General features: G+C 30.7%; 4 protein-coding genes across 6 annotated transcripts in view; 2 read left to right on the forward strand and 2 right to left on the reverse strand.

Moving 5' to 3' along the window:
• Window positions 1-1,373: 1,373 nt before the first annotated feature.
• LOC126849466 (E3 ubiquitin-protein ligase RFWD3-like) lies at window positions 1,374-3,893 on the reverse strand. The gene is made up of 3 exons (XM_050591316.1): window positions 3,602-3,893; window positions 3,253-3,396; window positions 1,374-3,090 (listed from the first exon to the last, which is right to left on the reverse strand). Exons 1-3 carry the CDS (start codon window positions 3,609-3,611, stop codon window positions 1,613-1,615), a joined length of 1,632 nt encoding a protein of 543 aa, XP_050447273.1. The 5' UTR covers window positions 3,612-3,893; the 3' UTR covers window positions 1,374-1,612.
• Window positions 3,894-4,358: 465 nt separating this feature from the next.
• On the forward strand, window positions 4,359-11,432 carry LOC126849459 (early endosome antigen 1). Its single transcript, XM_050591295.1, has 19 exons — window positions 4,359-4,494; window positions 4,859-5,233; window positions 5,431-5,570; window positions 5,646-5,998; window positions 6,128-6,264; window positions 6,348-6,452; window positions 6,596-6,768; window positions 6,838-7,014; window positions 7,708-8,030; window positions 8,172-8,356; window positions 8,665-8,859; window positions 9,102-9,131; window positions 9,201-9,417; window positions 9,502-9,650; window positions 9,751-9,852; window positions 9,934-10,143; window positions 10,211-10,393; window positions 10,452-10,601; window positions 10,681-11,432. Exons 1-19 carry the CDS (start codon window positions 4,489-4,491, stop codon window positions 10,867-10,869), a joined length of 3,399 nt encoding a protein of 1,132 aa, XP_050447252.1. The 5' UTR covers window positions 4,359-4,488; the 3' UTR covers window positions 10,870-11,432.
• LOC126849457 (MATH and LRR domain-containing protein PFE0570w-like) lies at window positions 10,883-17,273 on the reverse strand. Its single transcript, XM_050591286.1, has 6 exons — window positions 17,125-17,273; window positions 15,664-16,042; window positions 13,134-15,382; window positions 12,223-13,008; window positions 11,928-12,142; window positions 10,883-11,713 (listed from the first exon to the last, which is right to left on the reverse strand). Exons 2-6 carry the CDS (start codon window positions 16,031-16,033, stop codon window positions 11,584-11,586), a joined length of 3,750 nt encoding a protein of 1,249 aa, XP_050447243.1. The 5' UTR covers window positions 16,034-16,042; window positions 17,125-17,273; the 3' UTR covers window positions 10,883-11,583.
• Window positions 16,647-23,551, forward strand: part of LOC126849482 (ubiquitin-related modifier 1) — a 141,520-nt gene continuing 134,615 nt past the window's right edge. Inside the window, exons 1-6 of one of the 3 annotated variants that reach the window (XM_050591360.1) lie at window positions 16,647-16,955; window positions 17,072-17,136; window positions 17,207-17,288; window positions 18,521-18,569; window positions 21,068-21,139; window positions 21,253-21,795. In XM_050591360.1, the coding sequence (XP_050447317.1) occupies window positions 16,909-16,955; window positions 17,072-17,136; window positions 17,207-17,288; window positions 18,521-18,569; window positions 21,068-21,136 (312 nt within the window). In that variant the 5' untranslated portion in view covers window positions 16,647-16,908 and the 3' untranslated portion in view covers window positions 21,137-21,139; window positions 21,253-21,795. Of the gene's footprint in view, window positions 16,956-17,071; window positions 17,137-17,206; window positions 17,289-18,520; window positions 18,570-21,067; window positions 21,796-23,551 lie in introns of those variants that run through there. The other 2 variants (XR_007687409.1, XM_050591359.1) reach the window with 2 other exon arrangements.

The raw sequence follows: 23,551 nt of genomic DNA on the forward strand, positions 1-23,551 counted from the left end.
ATTTATCACAATGCTTATTAAATTTTATATTACAAAACTTAAAAAAGAAAAAGATTGAGAAAGATTTTTTAATAAGATTTTAAAAGATTTAAATAAAGTAGTATGTTTTTGATTTTCATATTTAATAAAAAATAGATTTAATTTGGTAACTAATTTATAGAAAAATATAAGGCAAGAGGAACAGCGCAATTAAGATGAAGAAGAAAATTTAATTAGCTCATTATTTGTATAATAATGTATATGATGCAGAAATGCATAGTTTTTTGTACAATCAAATGTTAAATCATGTGTGTTATACTAGGAAAGGATAAAAATTTAACCATATTTTCGCTAATTTGTTGGATTAATTTTAACATAGACTGTTTAGAAATCATAGATATCAGTCGATTGTATAAAGACTGTTTTGCTCTTTATTTTTTTTTTTTTTTTTTAGTATTTAGCTCAGAATATGATTCTACATATGAGTTTATGGATGAAATCTGAGTTCATTCTTTTTGATGTTTTAATCGCTGTAATGTTCAATATAATGCAAAAATAAATAGTTCTTTTTTTCATTGTTCTAATTGGACTAGTCTGTTCATATATAAAGAGATTCCTTTTATTGTATATATAACTTTTTGAAAAATATTGGAAATTTTTTTTGCTCTAGTTTCACAATCAAAAATAACAATTTTTCTTCTATTGATATTATCTTTGTGCGAGATCAATGTGCAATTTTTACATTCCTTCATTATCATTTAATACAATTATATATCTCAAAGTTTCAAGGAGTTGAAACATAGATTTCCCTCAAAATTTTTTATACATAGTCTATAGATATAAAATGATATATAAAAATAATTCTATATAAAGTTGCCATTACACAGCTTTTAGTTCTTAAATTATTAAAAATATTTTTCCTATTAAAAACAAACTTGTTAAACTTAATCTCGAACATACATAAATATGACTTAATATTGTACAAAAACGGAATAAATTAATAGAATATATAATGAATTTAGTCTCATTGTTAGATAGCCCATGCAAAAATTTTTTGTGAAAAAAACTGATTACATTGTTATATAATTATGTTACCATTTTTGCAGCAAATATTTAATTTAAAAATCTTACAGTATATATAACTCTCTAATAAACAAATATTTTTAATATAAAAAATAATTTACACACATAATTTATAAGAAAAATTTTATAAATTAATTTTATAAAATTTTATTAAGCACAATGTATATTCTTAAATTTTAAAGACATAATTCTAACAATTTTATGATTAATCCGAATATTTAAAAAAATATAAATATTTTTCTACATATTTTATAAAAATGGAAATCAAAATATAAAGAGTTACAAATATAATAATATAGTAGAATGCATTATGGAAATAATAAAAAATTATAGTTGCAAATAAATTTTAGATATATATTTGTCTTTTTAATCATTTAAAGAGTCTTTGTATATATATATATATATAATATTACAGTACAAAAGAAGAAAATATGTTTAACGATTCAGTCTGTCTTAATATTATACGAAGAGACATAATTATCTCTCGCACAAAGTATCACACACAGTAAGTGGCAAGAGGAGTTTATGTATTATTTTGTATATTTGTACTTTATGTTAATTGTCCATAATTATATAGTCTAAGTCTTTTTGCAGAAAGTGTTGCTAAAAATAAATAATTGCTAGCTTCAAATGAACATAAATCCAAAACAGCATCTGATACAGGAAGATTATGCAATTGTTTGCCGCTTGCTGTACTCCATAATGATATATTACTACTTGTTTCTATATGTGCTGCGACTAACGTATCATTTTCTGTATATAAGTGACATGGTCGAGATAAAAGATGTTGAGAATTACCAGCTTGGAATGTATGTACAGCATTACACATAATTATTTCTTCATTAGATAAATTTTTTTCAATAGTGCACACTACATGTCTTGCATGTGGTTGCCTAGCATTAGGACGAGACGATATAAGATAATGATGATTTCTCTCGTCATAACGTACTGAAACAAAGGGACCTTCTAAAAATACTTGCTTGGGTAAATATATAGTGTCTTTAATTTCATATGCATAGCATGTATGAAAACGACAAGCTATAAAGCCACCCCTACTAATACCGCTACCAGGATTTGGTGATACTGTTGCCATTGATACAACTGGTGATCTGTCACCATGACCATCTAAAATACTAACAGCACCAGAAGTTTGTCTGATATCAAATTGAGTAATGGATCCATTTTGTGCACCGGTTAGGAAAATGTGAGGATTGTCACCTGACCAACAACAACTCCAAAGTTGATGTTCTGTTTGATATGTGTGCACTGTCATATTATTTTGGATATCCATTAGTTTTGCACATTTATCAAAACCAACACTGAGAAGAAGCATTTGTTGCGTAGAATGAAAAGTTACATCTCTTATGGGCTGAGTGTGTAAGAAAATAAATTGCCGTGAATGGAAATATTCACAATCAATCTTCCTTATGCCATATCCATTGAACAGTACATTTGTTGATTTCTGAGAAACGGCCAAAAATTTGTGCCATGGATTAAAATCTAAGACACGACATCCACCCTCTTTACAGATCTCTATAGATCGTTCCAGATGAAACTTTTTAGTGGAGGGACTCAAAGTATTTTGATTTACATAAACATCCATATCTGATTGTTGACTTTCCAATTCAGAAATGCGTTTCTTCATGGAAGCCATTTGCTGGTCAAATACTTTCAAACGGATATCATACTGTGATAATTCCATTTGTAAGCGGTTTTTTTCAGCTGATACATGAAGTAATTCCTTCTTCAGTTTATCATATTCTGCAGTATCTATTGCTGTTAGTTTTTTTGCATATAACATTCTAATATGTTTCACTGAAGCTTTCTTGTTGCATTGTGGACAACGACGATTTGTACTGTTACAAGAACATTGTAGCCATCTCAGAATACAACTGTGTCCAAATAAATGTCCACAGCGTAAACAACATAAACGATGTTCTCCTGAGCTAGTCCATTGTTCCATGCAAATTGGGCATGCTTGATCAGAATCAATATCCGAGACATCCAAATTTTGGCCTACTGTGTTTTCTGTGGATTTAATTATATTTAAATAAAAATATAAATATATATATACATACATACATATATACATACTATATATATATATATATATATATATATATGTATGTATATATATATATATGTAACAAATATTATTTTCATAATATGATTATTATTATTCAAACATACTTGATTGTGAACTGTTAGTTGGAACATCATTTTTATTATTATCTTGCACATTATCTTCATTATGAGAAACATGTTCATTTTCATGTTCCTCCTCTGCAGTTTGTTGCTCTTCTATTTGCATTGTATCCTCGTCTATAATCTCGTCTATAATAATAGAATAATGTTTATCATAATATATGTGGAGTTTGAATCTAAATAAAAAATATTAAACATGGAAAGAAAAAGAGATAGAGAGAGAAACAAATCACTTATTTTTATATTATATAATTATTAATTACGTATAATTATTAATCTACATATCCATTCTTATTCCATTTATATATATTAATATATTATTTATTTTACTTACTGTTTTCCATAACCTTTATCTTATAGTCGAGATTAGTGGCACAAACATCGACAGAAAAACAGAGTTGGTAAAATATTTATGTAGACAAGGATGGTAAATCAAATTAACTAATTATAGTTAATTTTTTTTATTTTAATATTATGTTCTTTTTAATCTCTATTCTAATGGCACATCACAGCGCATTGGCTATATTCTATTTCAACTGACAATGCGCGCGAGCGTCCCATGTGAATGAAAGTATATGTATATTTGACTTCGTGAATTTTATGTATAATGGCACGAATAGAATCTCGAATGATTTTTCAATAGCAATTTTATCGAATTTTTTATAAAAAACTATCTTATTCCGAAAAGAACGCAGAAAACGAGGTGTATACTGCATTTTGATGGAAAACGAAAACTTCAAAAGAAAATATCTTTGTTTTTGTATACATATATCCATGTACCTCACGCATTGGTGAATTTTTTATCGATTTATTATTGATATAAATTTACTAATTGCTACAAGAAAAAGAAAGAGAGAAAGAGAGAGAAAGAAATTATCAATCTGGAGCAAAATAAAAATAGTTGACGTACGCATTGTGCATATTCAGTGAAAAGAATTCCGAAATATTTTGAAGTGAGTAAAATATATAATGACATTACATGACATATTTAATTTCTTTTTATATTTAATATATTATATTTTACAATCTTTCTTTCTTATAAAGTCACGTAAAAATACTTTTCAAATATATTCAAATTGTCTTTTTCTCGAATGCAATTTGATAATATAATATGTAACTTCATCACGGGAAATACTGAAGAATTTATAGGTTGCTCAAACTATACATACAATATATTTCGTGAGATTGACCAAAGAACGATTTTAATTCGAAGGTAAAAATATGAAGGTAAAATTAACGTTTTTGAATAAAATATTTACGTGTTTTCTTTTTTTCCATATAAAAATATGATTACTCTTAAAAATCTATATACATAGTGTCTTAACTCGGAATGTATCAAACTTCTAATGATACATCTTGTAACATATTTAGGATATTCCAGCTACTTTATTTAAAGAGGATGATGATATAAAATCAATTTTATGTACATTTCACTAATAATATTATATTATAGTGTGTCGCTTTGTGATTAAATATTTTATTTTATATACATATAAATACATAAATTTAATTTTATGAAAATTATTATTAATATAAAAAATATTATAAAATATGAACATGTTTCTGAAAATTATTAAATTTTCTATTGCAGAAACCACGGCCGCATACAAAAAGTTCGTCTTCACAAAAATATTCCTATACGCACGAACATTTTCCGATTAAGGCGAAAAATATTTATGATTCGAAGGGGCGAAATTCTAAACGGAACTACTCAAAACTTCAACAAAACAATAAATGCTACGGCACTACATCATGCTTGAAAGAAGATGCGTTTAGTTCGCTGGAATCTCTTTTCGACTTAAAAAAATCATTGAATTTGCGCGATGTGTACCCATTAGCGTCTAATATCTATAAAGAAAAATTATTCAAAGTTTCTAATACCATAAAATCAGAACCTCTTATAGAAACATTATTTTTGCAATCTTTTTCGCAACAGACAAACCCTGACCTTCATATTTTCAAATCGGTAATAAATTATTATATCATAAAACCTTAATTGCTTTCAATCTTTAAATATTCGATTGATTATTTTATACTTCTGTTGAGGAAGAATTAATTTTACATCAACGAAAGATTGTGTATATATTATTAACGAATAATAAAATAGAAATGAGATGTACATGTATGCTTCGCATAATATAATAAAATTAACCATCTTTTCAGGATAAAGAATATGAAAAAACAAAAGAAGAGAATGTAGAAAATCAGTTAAAAACAAGTGAAAAATTTCAGACAAAAATATTAAAATCTGTTCGGAAATTACAACAAAACGATTTAATTTACAACCAACAAAATACTGCAATGTAACAATTTATTTCTTCACGTAGCATTTTTATATTCAATTAATTAATATTCTAAGATAATAATATATCCAACAGAAATATGGCCGAAAATGAAATAGTAGACAGCGAAATACCAGAAGAGCAAGTTGAAAAGGATGAGGAACCAGTAGCTATCGCAGACGAAGCACCTACTACAACAGTTCTTACCGAAAATAAAAATGAAGACGAAAATAAAAATGAAGACGAAAATAAAAATGAAGACGAAAATAAAAATGAAGACGAAAATAAAAATAAAGACGAAAATAAAAATGAAAACGAAAATAAAGATGAAAATAAAAATGAAGACGAAAATAAAAATGAAGTCGAAAATGAAGACAAAGATAAAATTGAAGATGAGATTGGTAACAAAGACGAAGATGAGAAGATTGAAATTAATGAGGAGATTGAAGGTAAAAGCGATTGAGAAAACAAACATCTTATTTTAATCCATCTAATATCACGAAAAGTATACATTTTAATTGTTCGGAATAGAAATTAAAACATCTAATATAAAATAATAAAATTTGATAAATTTGCAGATAATGAGATACAAACAATCAACTCGCCTCTTTTAACTGATGATATAATTACAGAACTAAAAGAAATGGATGAGAGATGTATTACATTAGCAGATGAAATTCAAAAATTAAAACTTGAAGTTCGCGAGTTATCAAATGTATAATATTTCATTGTTATATATTTAATATGAAAGATTATATTAATTAATAATATTTATAATTCATTCTCTTTAATCTACAGAAACCTGAATTAACAGAGGAAGATACATTAGTAATTCAAGAGAAGCAAGATATTCTCATGTCAAAAATAGCTGAACTCGAACAGCTGACAGAAAAACTTGAAAAAGTATTATAAAAATAAAATTTTGATAAAAATTATTTTACACATAATTGTATTTTTGCGATAAGTTTGACGCAAAACATGGTTCCATAATAATGCATGTAGTGAAATGAGATAAAGATGTAACATAACAGATATACATATTACAGGCGCGAGAAAAAGTAGAACAAATCGAAGATTTAAGCGGCGAGATAGAAAAAGTTACAGAGGAAATTGAAGAAGTTGAAGAAATTGAGGAAGAGAAAATAGACATAGAACCACCAAAAAAGATTCCGGAGGAAGATCGCTTTGAATTACCGCAAATAGAATATCCCGAAGATAAGTAAGTTAAAAACACTATTAATTAATCGTGAGATAGTTTCTATCAGGTATTTTTGTTGCATGAAATCAGGCTGCCAAGAGTAATTGTTTGCGGCTACACAGAAGATGTGCTTCCAAAAATCGTCATAGCAGATGGCGAGCGAAAAGGAAGAGAAAAGTGTTTTGAAAAATTAACTGGAAAACTGACAGAATCTTTAACAATGCAAGAAAAGTTGGTTAAAGAAAACGCACAATTGGAAGGTGGAAAGTATGCTAATTTTTTTATACATCATAAATTTAAAAAACTATAAAACAAATGGATTATACTTTGCATGTGAAAAAAAGATCATACCTACATATATACAAAATTCATATCTATAGATAAAATCATTACTATAAATAAAATAGAAATAGTTTAATATTAAATTATATCGGGCAATTTGATAGTATTGTACATATGTGCAGAAAGTCAAGATTTTTTACTTCAATTAGATAAAAATCTATATATTGAAAAACAAATTTACATATAGAGTTGAATCTAATTTAAGATAATTATATATTTAAAAAATAAAATAAAAATAAGAACAATTTTCTCGATCAATCTTTTCAGAAAATGCTCGGTTCATAACAAACTTTTTTAATACCCAATAGTTGTTTTATTTATGTATAGTGAATAATGTAGCGAATAATAGAAGGTCGAAAAAATGCTTGAAAGTTATACCGTTCCCTCGGCGACGATTTCACGATGTTTTCAGACATTGAAGCATGTCAATTATATGTCACTCATACGTAACCCTGATCTCATAACAATGAATTAAATGTATAATTTGATGATTATTTCATTCTTAAAGAAAAATTTTATAACATTTTGATTAAATACTCTCTATTCCCGTTCGATTTTAAAGTAAAGCAGACGGAAGATCACGACTATATATGGAAAGCCGTGTTTTTCCGTAAACAGGTATAAGTTAGAAGAAGCCTTGCTGGAAAAGGACACAGCTCTCGAGTGTTTACAGAGGAAGGTATGCGCCCTGCAAGCAGAAATGCGTATAATTGTCAAAGAGAATTTGGAATTGAGCCGTCAGTTGGCCACTTTGAATCAGTTAGTGATTAGACCTACCTGCTGTTACACCTGCCCAGGTGCTTCGTCTCCTCCGTCAACGCCGCTGTCGTTACCACCCCGTCCGCATGTCAGTACGCAACCTCGGGACGACATTTACTGCCAATGCAAATGTTGCCTTCAGTTCAGTGATACTTTATCACCGACTACAGAAACCGCATGCAGTAAGCGTATTATCGTATACATATAATCTATCAGTTAGAAAGAAATAATCCGATAGAAGCTGAGATAGTCTATAATTATGTTAGAAAGTTTACGATGGTTCTTGATAAATTCTTCCAATAATCTGAGTATTTAATCTATAGATTCACCGAGGCTTACAGGAGGTGCCTCGAGAACAGAGGATCGTTTCATAGATAACAATCCCTTACAAAACGTGGAGATGTGTTCTCATGGTCCGGCTGTTGTTAGACCGCCGCTTCCTCGGGGAATATGTCCTGCAGAATTGGAAGATAAACTCGCCACTTACGGTAGTAGCACTAAACAACTGGTAAGTCTTAAGAATAAATCACTATGATCTTTTCCAATAAATCGAGGACGATCTGAGAAAAATAATAGAAAATTTCTTTTTTTTTTAAGACGCAATTTAAACATTTTTTATAAAAAATAATTATCGTATTTCTTAAGATATATTTTCTATTTCTTTCTTTTATAATTTAAATGTATTCTCTTGTGTATCAGCTGCATAGAGTAGTGAAATATAATATAAAATATATATAATATATATAATACTGTTTATTGTATAAAAAGAAGATTAATCGAGTAAATTTAGAAATCACTTCATTTTGACTTCTTTAGGAACAACAGTTAGGTAGTATGGAGACTGAGGTACGCAATATGCAAATGGAATTAGCAAATGTGCAACGAGAACGACAACAACTGGAACAACAACGTAAATTGCTCAAATGCACCGGACCTTGTGCACCATGTGCCTGTGGTTCTCTACCCCCAACGGGACTTCCATTAAAAGCTGTGCCTCCCATTCAGATACCTGTACAGTTCTTCAATTTTTTTAAATTTATATTCATTAAGCGATTCTCGTGTTTCGAAGAATACAAGTTTCTGTACACATTTTATTTTATTGATATATTTCTATAATTTATATGCTACACTATATAGTTTGCATAATTAAGAGTTATAACATTTCGTTATCTTTCGTTTTCTGCATGACATCATGTGAATGGATATAATTTATTAGATAGCAAGCAAAATAATACATTTTTTATCGAATGTAGACGACTGCAACTGATTCAAATGCGGCCATGGTAAGACTAATGGAGAGAAAATTTTATTGAACACTGAATAAAATCACAATAGAATATCTATGATCATAGGGCATTCAACACTTACGCGATCTTCGCGAACAATACGCTCGGCTTCAAGATGATTATAAGAACAAGTTGTGCGAGGTATCATGTATGAGAACAGAAGCGGAAAAGTTTAAACAGGATATGCGCGATACAAAAGAAGAGAAAGAAAGAATGGAGATAAAGCTGATAGATGCCCAAGAACGGTTGAAGCTTTTAGAAACGGAAAAAGGAAAATTTGAGGGTAATACATTTTCTTTTATAGAAGAAAAGTCTCTATAAAATTTTATTTTAGATGTATAAAATGCAAATATTATTTTCGAAACAGGTCAAAAGGAACAACTTGTCGAACAGGAACAGGCTTTAATGGTGGCAAAACAACGCTTTCGTGAAGCGCAGGATGAATTAGAAGAACTTCGTTCTTTGATTCAAGATCAAGCTGCTCAACTGGAGGATTATCGCAATAAATATTTACAAGTTAGTGTTGTTATCCTTGCAATTTATCAGCTAAATTTTATTCGATTTAACTACTCTCGAGTGTAAACAATGTTAATTGAAATCAATTTAATCAATATAGGCCCAGCAACAAGTTGAAGAACAGCGTCGACAACTAGATCTTATGGAAATGGATAATGCGCGAATGAATGAAAATGTTACTTTGGAAATTGGACGGGTTAAAGTATGTTAAACATTAATATTTGAAATTTGTTGTTTAGATCGGAATTCTCATTCTATATATAAATATATGTCAACGTGATAGAATCAATTTCAAGAAAAATTAGCCGAACTTGCACCATTACCCGATATCTTGAAACAAATGCAAATAAAGATGCAGGAAGCACAACAAATGCGTTTAGTCGCCGAACGCAATTGCGAGGATCTGTCCCGGGAATTGCTAGGATGCAAGGAAAAAATTCAAACTTTGCAAAATCAATTAGACGCATTGCGTACTGAGTATCAGGCACTTCAGGTTGTAATTTATCAGCTTAATAAAAAATTCAATACTTTTAATAATAAATGATCAATCGCTTATATAGGATGAAAGAGAACAAGGATCCGGTAAATTTGACGAAGTGGAAAGAAAGTGTACCGAATTGCGACTTGAAAATGAGAGACTGAAAAACACATTGGCACGATTTGAGGAACACGAAGCACAGTTACAAAAACGCATCGACGAGAAAATGCATGAGAACACACAATTGTCGTCGATGTTGGAGCAGGTATGTTATATATTGATCTTTTGACGAAGAGAAAAACTGGATTTTCTTTTGATTTAAGATAAGAGAGGATTCCGCTCGGCAAGTAGCGAGAACGAAGGAGCGATGCGAAACCATGCGAAGATCGATGCAAGGTCAAATCGCTGAAATGGAAAGACAATTAGCACAATGTAGAGCAACGGCACGTGCTGCTCAACGTGATAGAGATGAGGTAATGATTACCATTACGAGGTAAAAATTTTAACAGGAGCAATGATATATTTATCACAACTTGTTTTTCGTTAACGTAGATCAGACAAAAAATGCAGAGTCAAATAAATAATTTAAACGAGGCGTTTAAGCACGCACAAGGTCGCATAAAATCCTTACAAGGACATGTAAATTACCTCAAGACTTCTTACAGTAATATCTTTCTCGGCCAAGGAGAAACACCGACAGGTGCTTTGCCAGGAGACGATTCCTGTGATTGCAACTATTAAACGTGTATACACATAACTTTTCAATAATAATTATATATTTTTGTTTAACATAACGAAATTAAAGTTAAATTAAAAATATGTTATTTGCTCATAGCACACAAATCTGGTGCAAATATATTCTAAATAATATGACATTCTAATAAACAATTGACAAAATTAATTGATAATTATTATACCATCATCATTTTTATAAATATATATGTAAATTATGAACGATATATAAAATATAAAAAGTAAAATCAAAAACTATGTATATTCACTATATAGCATTTATCGATTTAATTACTTCAATGTGCATTTTACACACTAATTTTTGGATATAGAAAATACTATATAAATGGATATAACAAAGCGTTAAGTTATCAGAGACTTTGACGAAAATTGACACGTATTATTTTTAGAGATGTACATATTGAATGCACATATTGAATGAACGTTCCTTTTTCATTACATATGTATTTTTATTTAACAAACTTTGACTATATTTATAAGCATTAGAGTAGAAGAACGTGGCATATGAGTACTGTAATAATCAATTAAAGAAAAAAAGCTGAAAAAAAAAATGAATACAAACATGGTATATGAAGTAGAATGCGACATATGATAATATCCTAATTGCCAATTTAAACAAAACAAACTTTAAAAATTCAAATAAAGTGATGATATATGTACAGATGAAAAAGAAATACCTAACATTCAGAGATATGAATTCCTTTAGTTCGTATCTGAATGAAGCATATTGAGCATATTAAGAATAGCATCCGAACGCGATCGCACTCTTTCCATTTCTACTCGAAATTCTTCCAGTTGAGATTCAATCCGTTGTGCATAAGCATGACAGCATCTGGAAATTTAAAACGATCCTAATAATAAATTAAATATTTTATGTGTTTATATTAATTTTTATAAAAGCACAAAATTCCAAATTTTTGCTAACAAAAATTGATTATAAATTTCGCAAATAATAATGCTACATTCATTTATTGCTATATATAACTTTGGAAAATTGCATATAGATTATTAAAATTGTTGGGAAATATTTGTATACAAAAACATACCTTCCAACAGGTTGTCCTAGGTTTGAACATGATGGTTCCGGAGATGCACATGGCGAAATTTTGTTTTGTGAAGAACCATTCGTTAAACAAGATTCCTTCCTATGAATACAACTTTTATTATTAGATGAATTAGAATTGTAGCAATCTCCGCATCCTCGTAAAAGATCCTTTAATATTCCTCGCACCCTTTTCCCAGATAATCTTCGTCGTCGTGTCTAGAAAAGAAGAAAATATATAAGTTAGTTATAATCGCGAATCCTTATAAAATATTGAAATAGAATTATCTGTAATTTACCTCTGGTGTTTCATTATATTTTAATGCTATTAACGGTTCTTCTTCATGTACATTAGGAGAAAGATAATTACACGATTCGTTATACTCTCTATTAGTATTCATTGATAATGGCTCGCATGTACAAGTTTCTTTCAACGTATTATAACATTTATAATTCTCTTGACAAATTTCTCCTGAATCATGTAGTGTATCATGACATGCCGTGTGACATTTACATGTGGGTACTTCTGTCACAGAATTAACAATATTTTTATGTAAATGCTTATTAGGTTCTAAATTTCTTGAAAAACTTCGCCGATGTTCCTTGGTGCTTAATTTTTGTTTACTACGATTAAAATTATCTTCAAACTTTTGTTTTTCTTTATGTAAGGAGCAATTTTGCTCTAACATATCTACATTATGAATGCAACAGGAATGTAATTTCTCTTGGCTATGTGTTTGTTTATATCTTAACCATTCTTTACGATCTTTTGACAATTCACAATCTTCACAAGAAGAAACACATGCGTTTGGGCTAAGTAGATTATCCACATGTGTTTTATCTGTTGAACAAGATGCTTTTGCCATATTAAATGAAGGTGAATGTGTACATGAAAAATTAGATACAGCTGAAGAGAAGTCAAATGCAGGAGGAGTTTTGCATTTTTTACTTGTTGAACATACTAAATTACTGCCGTTAAATTTGGTATGTGGTGTTTTTTGCCAGCAGTGATACTTCTTATCATCTATCCCTTTAGTCGATGTTTCTATTTCATTTTCAGTTTCAGCTATAGATTCTTGGCTGATCTGCAAAATACATTTTAGAATAAATATAAGATACAAAAATATCTCAGAATATATATGTACATCTAAAATAATTTTATAAGTTATATAATATAATTTTGTATTATATAATTTGTGAAGTTACTTACTTCTTTGCCCCAAATGTTAATTGTTCCATTTATTTCAGACATTCTTACTTCTATATTACCAACTATGTATGGACCACCTTCTCGTCTTTTTTCACTAACAGTCTTATCTTTTGTAGGTTCTTTTGCTATGATTAGGAAACTATGATCTTTACTATTTTCATTTTCGTGATATACAAAGCATTTCACATTATCCTCTTGATCATCAGCGTTTTCTGTTATGTTTTCTGTCATAGAAGCAGTTTCTAATCGACTTGTGTTGCTATTAGATGAATTTTGCTGTGATTCCACTTTCTCATTTACTGAATTGCATGGATGCTTGAACTGTGAGTCATGCATATCGTTTAATTTTGGATGTGATTCTGTAGTTTGGCAAGGTAGAGAATTAGATGGTTCAAGAATATCTGCAATCTTCCTTTTTTTAGAGCTAGATGGTCGACAACTACCATTAACGATTTGACATCTACTATCATCATTTTGTAGCTCTAACATTACATTTTCACTTAATCTTCTCTTCGAATTTTGTACTAGAGGACTTTCTAATTTTGTTTTCCCTTGTGTAATATTTGAAAGAGTTTGTAAAATTCGAGACGAAGTAATAAATGTGCGAGACAGTGAACGTGTTGTTTTCGCTGCTGTACCATTGGTCAACACTATACTATCATCAGAATGTAATGCTTTTACTACTTCAGGTGGTTTCATAGATACCGACAAATTACAAGCGCTGTCACTCCACTCTATAGAACTTAGTGTTGAGGCAACACTACTACCTAATATTTTATTGTTAGATTTTATATGTGTAGATTCTGTTTCCTTATGATGTTTTTCAGGTTCATCAATATCTGTTTGAATTGATATTTGATGTTTTACAGGTGTGATGTCAATATCATCTGTTTGAACTGATGCAACTTTCTGTTCTTTAGCTACATATTTTGCTAAAGATACACTCAGCTGTTCTATCGTGCTTTTCAATAATAAATTTTCGATAACTTGTTCTCGAAATGCGTTATATAATCTTTCTTTTTTCTGAATTACATCATCTAATTGATCTTTTAATGTGGTAATTTCCAAAGAATCAGGAAGTGTTTTACTAAATTCATTTACTTTGTTTGACCTTACTTGCTCATTATTATTTTTAGCTTCATCTGCCATTGTTTTAATGCTCTTAATATTCTCAATTTTTAAGGAACAAGTTGTATCATGATTATCTACAGACACATCCATCAGTTCTGCATTATTGTATGTTTCGGGTTGATTATGTTCTTGCTCAGTAACATGTGCATTTTTATTTAGATTAATTTTTTGACTAGAATTAGAAATGTCATGCTTAAACTCTTCAGAACTTAATGTACGCAAATTGAAAAGTACTGTTGGTTCTTCTTGATGATCATTTGAGACAAGAGATGGTTGCATGGCATTCCCATAATGTGCAACTTCTCCATCAGGAACACTAAGCTTTAATTGTTTATCTTCAACTGTTCCATTTTGTTTTTGCATTTTATCCATGTTTAAAAGATTTTTCTCATTCTGTGTAGATTCTTCCTGTATTGATTCTAAATAATTTTTATTATCTTGGCCATTTAATATTAATGGAGAAGTATTGTAAATTATTTTATCTCCCTCACATGCTTCTGCAATTTCCAATTCTTTAATTGTCCTTTTAGCATAATCCTTTATTGTCTTGTTGGTTACTATAGCCTTTATCTCTTTTATATCACTGTTCTTATGATTAGTGTTACTTTTACTATGCTTTGTATCTTCCTGACTTTGCTTCATATATTTTTCCAGAGAACGTCTGTTTTGTTCTTTTATATCTTCAATATAGAATTTGACTTTGCTTGTTACATGATCATACATTTCTAATGTTGGTTGCTTTCTAAACAAGATGGGATATGTTTCGGGATCTATTTTTACCAGTTGCTTACATGGAGCATATTGCCTATGTGAATACTTTCTTTGCATATATTCAATTTTCTTCTTGGACATATTCAAGTCTTGAAGAGAAAGGCTCTTTTCTTTGTCACGATTTTTTATTCTTCTATTTAAGAGAAAATCATCAGATCTCCCATCGTAATGCAATTCAAAATTATCATCAAATGTACCATCATCATTGCTATATATTTGTCGGAAATCTTTTTCATCATCTTTTTCATTTTCATCATCTTCATCATCATCTTCTTCATCCATCAAATGCCTCATGTTATTTGGATCTTCTGTATCCATATCATTATCGAGCTCCAAATTTTCCATATCTATATATAGACAATACAATAATGATTATATATATATATATATATATGTATGTATGTATGTATGTATATATATACATACACACACATTTATATTATATATACATATATTTATATTAATGAGTATATTATATACAAGTATATTGTAACTTTATAAAAATATAAAGTACAAAAAATATATAATTTTACACTGATGTTTCAAATATATATTAGCTATTTAATTGATAATGTAATATATGCTAAAATAAACTGATTCAATCCTGTCGTTCTACATATTAACTTACCATCGCTATCGCCATATTCATCTTCATCATCTTCATCATTATAAGGATGTTGATCAGTATCTTCTTCAGATGACAAAACGTACACACTGCTTGCTGCTTGATCGTCACTAGGATAAGGACTTGGGCTACAATCTTCCTCCATCTCTTGGGATATATTCTCCTGCTGTTTCGCGTTAACTACATCCGAATCGTCGCGTCTGGAAGTGCTGGAGACACTGATATACGTCGGCATCTCCTCGTCCTCCAGCATGGTCATCTCTGTACGATTCATTAATTTCATCTCGCTCTTGGATGAATCGTTAGGTAAATCCTCTATCGTCTTCGTCTCCGCCTCGTTGTCGTCGGGCGGGTGTTCGTTGTTCTCCGACATCGTGGAAAGCTAGGAATGAAGGAATATCACAGATTTCTTAGCGAACAATCACAGGGAACTCAGCATAATCACGATGATATTTGTTCCCGATTTATTTCTCGATCGATTCATATGCCGGACCGGCGAGTTTACACGGCGCGTACAATGGGAAAGACACTTTTTCGTTAGCCGCCATTACACGGAGCACTCTGGACGATATATCTTTCTCATAATATTCCAACGCGAGAGACAAGTTGCATCAACGATTACTCTACATTGTGTATCTGCAAATAACGTTCGAATGCTCTTACATTCAATAAAGCGAGTTGTTGGAAACAGATTTGTATACTAGATCAAATTTTCCAATACTGTGCCATAATCCTTGAAAGATTAATGACCTGCACATCGCAGGACCGTACGACGCAAAAATCAAGTAATCGCGTTTTATTTTATTTACGAATTTATTTGAAAACTGTCATTTTCAGGCCGATAATGAGAGAAGATTAAATCAGCATCGAAGAAGTTTACAGTCTAACTTTCGAAGAAGATAATTTTATTTTTTGTACGTGAAAATATTTCACGCGAATACATATCGAGATTAACGTCACTGTCGCGCATGCGCATGCCGATAAATATTGTAGAAAATCGCACGAAAACCCTTTCTGATTTTGTTTTATTGCAACAATCGATCCTGCCTTAACATACATATATACATGTATGGTTGAGAATTCGTAGCGTGTGTTTATTCTTTTTTTTTGTATACATTGACGTAAACGCGCAATAAATAGTGGAAACATCGGCGTGACGTTTCACCGTATCGAAAGCGCCGATCATTGTTGGAACACGCTGCGAACGCGCGCGCGGAAATCTGACTCTAACCTCGAGAATATCTTTCGATGATGTCTTCGAGCATCGCTGGATTATCTCTCACTGTCGAATTTGGGTAAGATGAAGAGAATAAAATGAAGGCCGAAAAGATGAGACGTCTATATAAATATATATGAATTTTATCACCGTCGAAAAACGGAATGATAAATCGTCGCCGTTCCATGTTTGCAGGGGTGGGGCGGAATTGCTGTTCGATAAGAAAAAGAGACACGAGCTGGACTTACCTGGCGATGAATGTAAGTACGTCGCGTCAAACAAATGCGCAATCCGATCTGTCCTTCGTTAATACGATACGAGAATCCACAGGGACGTTGAAAGGACTGCTGTTCTGGTTACGAGATAACCTCCTGACGGAGCGGCCGGAGCTCTTCATGCAAGGTGACACGGTGTAAGTGTATCTTCCCGATTATACCCTCATGTTCGTTGCGTATGTTCGAGCTTCTGACATCCCTGTTGACGAGCTCGTGATATCGCGACGCGACTATCCGTAGCCACGTACGTACTACGCATGTAAAAGTTACTTCGCGAGTTCGCGACTCGATCCACGAAATCAACGATATCGTAAACCAAAATGGCGACCTAGTTGTTTATTCTCGATAAGACAGAGATGTCGACACTATACCGTGTTCAAAAATTCAGTGCTGGAGAGAGTAGTGGAAATCTATAATATACGTTATGCGAACTATAGATTTCCAATATTGGCAGTGAATTTTGGAACATATATTTAATTTCAACATATATTTAATTAGCAAGTTTATTCGGTAGAATAGCGCCTGATGATTGATCAATCGGACAGAGCAGGATTTCTTTGTTGATCGATCAATCGAACGCTACTGTACCGGATGAAAAGATTTTTCAACTCAGTCAACGATGGAAAAAGGAAGGGTTTGTATTTGAGCTGATGATGGTATTTGTTTCTCGTACAAAAAGCGCAATAATGTTGTCTCAAGTTGTGAGAAGATCAGTCGTATTTAGCATTAAATGTCAGACATAAATATGGTAATTATAGAAAGTAATTATTATTAAATGTAATTATTATTAAATGTAAGAAATTTTTTATTCTTTTGACTGAAATATTTAACGCTATTACATTCGTCGAAATGTTTCTGTATATTTTATCTCAATCTCTGCACGATGGTATTGTAACATTCAAGAATAATACAAATAAGAAAGAAGAAAAGAAAGTTCATGGGAAATATATGGGGCGGACATCGACAAAGCTAATAAAAGCATTAGGGTCATTAGAGTATTCGAAAGATAATAGTATAATGAATATTATGAAACACTGTATTGATGGCGCGTATTAATGGCGCGAAGTGAGATCATATTGGTGACGTATGCGTGACGTATCGATCAGCCATATTGAAATTTCGCATTCGTCGTTGTGTTTCGCGCGGTAAGGGATCGCTGTACTTTGTTCTCTTCTTGTTTCATTAACTTTCGTTCGTTCCGTTAACTTTTGTCCGTTTCGTTAACTTTCGTCCATTACGTTAACTTTCCGTAATTGGGAGAGAGAGCGTTAATGCGAAATTTGTAAGTTTTTAATATACAATTTTCCTACGCTAGCTCTGTAGGAAAATTGCGTAACTCGATTTAAGAAGTTTATCTTGTTTGTTGTAGGAGGCCGGGCATTCTGATTCTGGTAAACGATGCCGACTGGGAATTGTTGGTGAGTGTTTATTGCATTTCTGTTTGAATATTTGCGGAAACATTCTAAAAATGTTTGTAAGAGACGATAAGAAAACTTATATAATTATCGTAAATCTTGAAATTATTTTAGCGAAAACGTCTCGTGTAATATATGTATAATTATTTTTTTTAAACCCTATGTTTTTTAATCTAAAAATCGAAGAACATTATTTTTTAATTATTATTATTATTATTTAATATTTATTTATAATTTAATTTGTTATAAACTATCTCTATATTAATTAAGAAATTAATTTTTTTATATTTTTTACAAACGAGATATTTGAAAGTTATTGCAGTATTTAACATAGAGAGACTCATCAATTTTTATATTTAAATTATAAATAATCATAAAATAACGTTAGTATAAGAGAGATAGAATAAACTAAAAATTATTTACTTGTTAGATTTTTTATACATGTATATACAATAATTGTTGTAGAAAAAAATTCTTCAATTTTAATATTTGCATTTATTGTAAAATTATTGTAAAATTAAGCATTCTTCATTTGTTTACAATCTTATTATTATTTAATATTATTATTGAAACTTTTGATTCAAAGCGAGTTTTTGTGTATGAGTTTTAAAAGTATATTAGAGTTATAACTTCATTCTTTTGAAGAAAATTTTTAAAATACAGATTTAAATACCTAGCGAGAATGACAGACGGATTTAAATTCGAGAAGGATTTGAATAGACTATTCAGCTATGCGATTCTTAAGTCGTCATACTGGTACGAAAAGTTAATGCACCATGTGCGGCGAACAAATCTTTTAAAGAGACATTATTTATATTCTCAGATTCTTCTGGAATTATGAAAAATACATTAGAGAAAAAATACATATGTTTAAATGTTGACATATTTAAAGAGCGACATTTATTTGTGTGTTTTTGCTTAAAATTTCATATAAGCTTGCTTGTGTAAATGATCGAATGGTTTTAATATTTAATTTGTTTATATAATTTTCTGTGCATCATTTTTCTTTTACGTCACGCGTTTAAAAGAGACATTATAGTTGCGAAATTATATGATAAAACTAATATCTTTGTTTACTTTTCTCAATACAGGGTTTTTTTTTATTTATAATGTACATTTGTAATGTTTTTTGCTGAGTAAGAGCTCTTTTTGAATTTATATTCTTATGTACAAAGTCAATTCTTGTGCGTTGATTGATTTTGATTATTTGTAACTGATAAAATTGTGATTGATAAAATTATAATTTTTTTAGACCGAACGATTAAATCATAGTTTATTTATGTTTGAGCATAATTAAAAGATAATAAGTATTAAATCAAAATGATTTCTGAAAAAAAATGCATAGAGATCCAAAAACATGATTTTATAGGAGAGCATTTTAAAGATTTTAACACCATTCTTACACATATATAACATTTTTTTTAAGTATTTAAATATATCCAAAAATTATAGTTATAGTAGTTAAATTTTTTTATATAGTCCTATATATTAAAAAAAAAAAAATCTATTTTTTTTAATAAAAAGAATTTTATATTTATTTTCAAGTGTTTCTTCTTTAAGATACATCTCATAATAAAGAGCAAACACTAAAATCAGAAAATATGATTTGATTTTAAAATATAATTTAGATTGTTGAAAGTTAGCTAGCTATTAAGACTGAAAATTACTAAAGAGAACAAAAATTCATAAAAGACGTGCATAATAAGTACATAAATATTGTAGAGCTTTTAAAGTTGGGCTTTACGGTTAATAAAACCAAGAATTCGATTGCGGTTTGCGAGTGCCGAGAGATTGCCAAGCGGCGGGTTTAAAATATTAATCTCAAAGGCGCGAAGAAGTGCAGGTGCGGAGGCGGACGACACCCCTCGTCGCGCAATATTTCTTTCCCCGCGCCAACCTTCCCGACAGTAGGTAGGTGACGCACGGTCTGTTCCTGGCGTCTGACAAACGGGATACCCCGTGACCGGTTTTTACAAACGGCATAATCGGCCTGTCGACCGTCGCCGGCGCTGTCGCTTATGCGGGGTGCGGGATAACGGAACGACTCCGGACGCTGAAAGGGCGCAAATGACCTCGGTTTGCCACACCCACGGCGAGAATTATCATTTTAAATTTGTAAATGTACACGTCGCGGATATTAGGAGGAGAGAGACGCGATTCCCTCGCGCTCGAGCGAGAAGATGCTGCGACGTTGGGGAGCGTCGAAACGAGGGATAAGATGATGGCCCCGGCCATTATTATGATAATACCGCTGCTTCTCCGCGAAGCGCTTCGGCTTTTGCGTTTCCGCGTCTTTTCGCTCTGGCCATCTTCTTCTCAAGCGCTCGTATAGTATACATGTCATCTGCTTTTCCGTCGCTTCTTTTATCACTCTTATCTTCTCTCTTTTTTCCTGTAACATAGTCGCGCTCTAGATGAATATTCGTTTTGCAACAAATTTTGATTATATTTCACGCCGCTCTCGATTGTGATTAAAAATATAAAAAATATAATTCTTTCAGGGTGAAGGCGATTATAAACTGTGTCCACGGGACAGGGTGCTCTTTATCTCGACACTGCATGGAGGATAGAAGGTACAAATTTCCAATATATTGAGAATCGACGAGGATAAATGCGATTCACCCGAATATCGTGGATCTTTTTTTCTTACATACTATATGTATAAAGAATTTTATATGTATTTCAGATTGTCGTACTGAAAAAACAAACAAACTTTTTTTTTTAGAATATCCTTCTGTGATCAGTTTCAAATAATAATTAAGATATTAGTTCATAAAAAAATGCAATTGTTTTGTCTTGCAATGATTTGATATTATATCAATATTGATTTTTCAATTGGCTCATTTTTTGAAATTTGGCTTAGATATTTTTAATGATATTAATTTATATATTATCATGATCTGAATGCATAATAAATGAACAGACATGTTGTGTACATAATAAACTGAAATTTTTACATTACATCAATTAATAGTTACATATACAATTTGATTTTATTTTTGGTCACGTGTGGATTGCATATTTCCTTTGTTGGTTTCATGTTTCCATTTTATAAAAAAAGTATAATGTAATATATAAAGCGAGGTATTCATTCGAATATTCTGTTTATGACATCGCATATAATGTAATTTATTGGATATTTAATTAAAGACAAATTCGTTCAAATTTGAAAAAAAAAAACTTGTTTTCGATAAATTGGGAAGTTTTGTAGAAGAATAAAAATTTTTTTGTATATATATACTTTAGTACATAAAATATTTAAATTCTACGAAATTATTTTTATTAACAATAATTATCTTTTTACTGGGGCATTTTAACCAATTTTAAAAGATCTGCAATAAAATTATCGTATTATTCTTTGAAACCAATTATCCTTTTCCTAATTTCCTAGCTATGAATGCAATTTGATAGCAATGCATACCTCTTACATATATTATAGATTTGAATAGTTTTATGCATATTGCGGCAACAATTACATAATAACGCGCGGTAATGTGCGTTTTTCGTTGAAGCGAAAAAACTTCAATGATAGAAAATCGATAGGAAAATTTTGTCCAAGATCTATTAAATCGTTTAATTATATGCATTATAACGATAAATATATTTGATATTTCTAGGAATGTCAGAAATATAAGACATAATATCCTGAAGCTTTTGGCTAACATTTTAATATAATACACACATCTGTCTCATTTTAATCTATCTTATTTTTTTATTTCTATTTTTATATATTTTTTATATATAATACATTTATATATTTATTATACTGAATTTAATTAAAAATTTAAAGTATTAATAAGTTAAAAAAATATTTTTATAATATTTATATAAGTAGAAATTATTCTGTTTAACATTGCATATAACTAAAAAAAACTTGGTGTTCTTGAAGTCTAATGATTTTTGAAATTATTTTAAAAGAAGAAAAATCTATACCAATACAGTAATATTAAATTTATAACCGACGAACACGTGTTCCATAAAAAATATTTATATATTCTATGTATATATTATAATATATAGCTGTAAAGGGCAAATATGTTTGATTGCTTAAAGCCGAGTGAACGAGCACACGAACGATCACAAACGAATATCAGCGAACGAGCTTGAAAAGACATTAATTATTAACGTATATTTTATTTTTTAAAATTATTTTCTATTTATAAAATTAATGAAACGTATAAAATAAATTTTGGAATTATAAATTAAATGACGTTCTCTCTTCTATTGATATTCGCTAACATTCGGTGATTGTCCGTATTTCTTCTCTTGGTCTAAATCTGATTTATAATTATAGCGAATCTTTTTAAAAGATACAACAATTGAATTTTTTAAATAGTACAGATAAGTGATTTCCTTATTAAAGTGTATAGAGTTGCATTTATGCAAATCGTGAAATCATAGCTGCGCCTCGTTAATACATCGAAATCATAGTTAGGATAACATAACTCTATAAAATAGATTTCACAATACCCGGGGAACTAATCGGTCGCTGGCGGCGGATCGATAGGATCCACCACCACTTGCATCTAGTATAATAATCTAGCGATACACAATGGCGCCAATTAATCACGCGCATGAGCTCCGCATAAAATCGGAAAAAAGATTCTAACGACCGACGATCATAAACGACCGATATTATAGGTGATCTACTACTCTCTTTCCCCGCGTGTTTTCCGATCTTTTCGCGTGTGTGGGCGTTTATTCGTGCCGTTTGTGTGTGTGTATGCGCAAGTATGCGAAACGCATCCTCCTATCAACGAGAACCTGAGTGTGTCGCAATCGCTAATGGCCTGGCGGGGTTGGATGGTCCAGTGATTAATTGTGTCACCCATGATTACATTACGGACGCGCGCTGCGGATCCACTATATTATATACGGCCATATACGTGCGTGTAGCGGGCGGATTGCATGTTTGCACGAGGAAATGCTCGTGTACGTGCCTGTAACAAGTCGGCCAGGTCGCGGGAAACGTGCGTCCCGGCGGA

The sequence above is a fragment of the Cataglyphis hispanica genome, chromosome 5, assembly GCF_021464435.1.
Source record: "Cataglyphis hispanica isolate Lineage 1 chromosome 5, ULB_Chis1_1.0, whole genome shotgun sequence".
NCBI lineage: Eukaryota > Metazoa > Arthropoda > Insecta > Hymenoptera > Formicidae > Cataglyphis > Cataglyphis hispanica.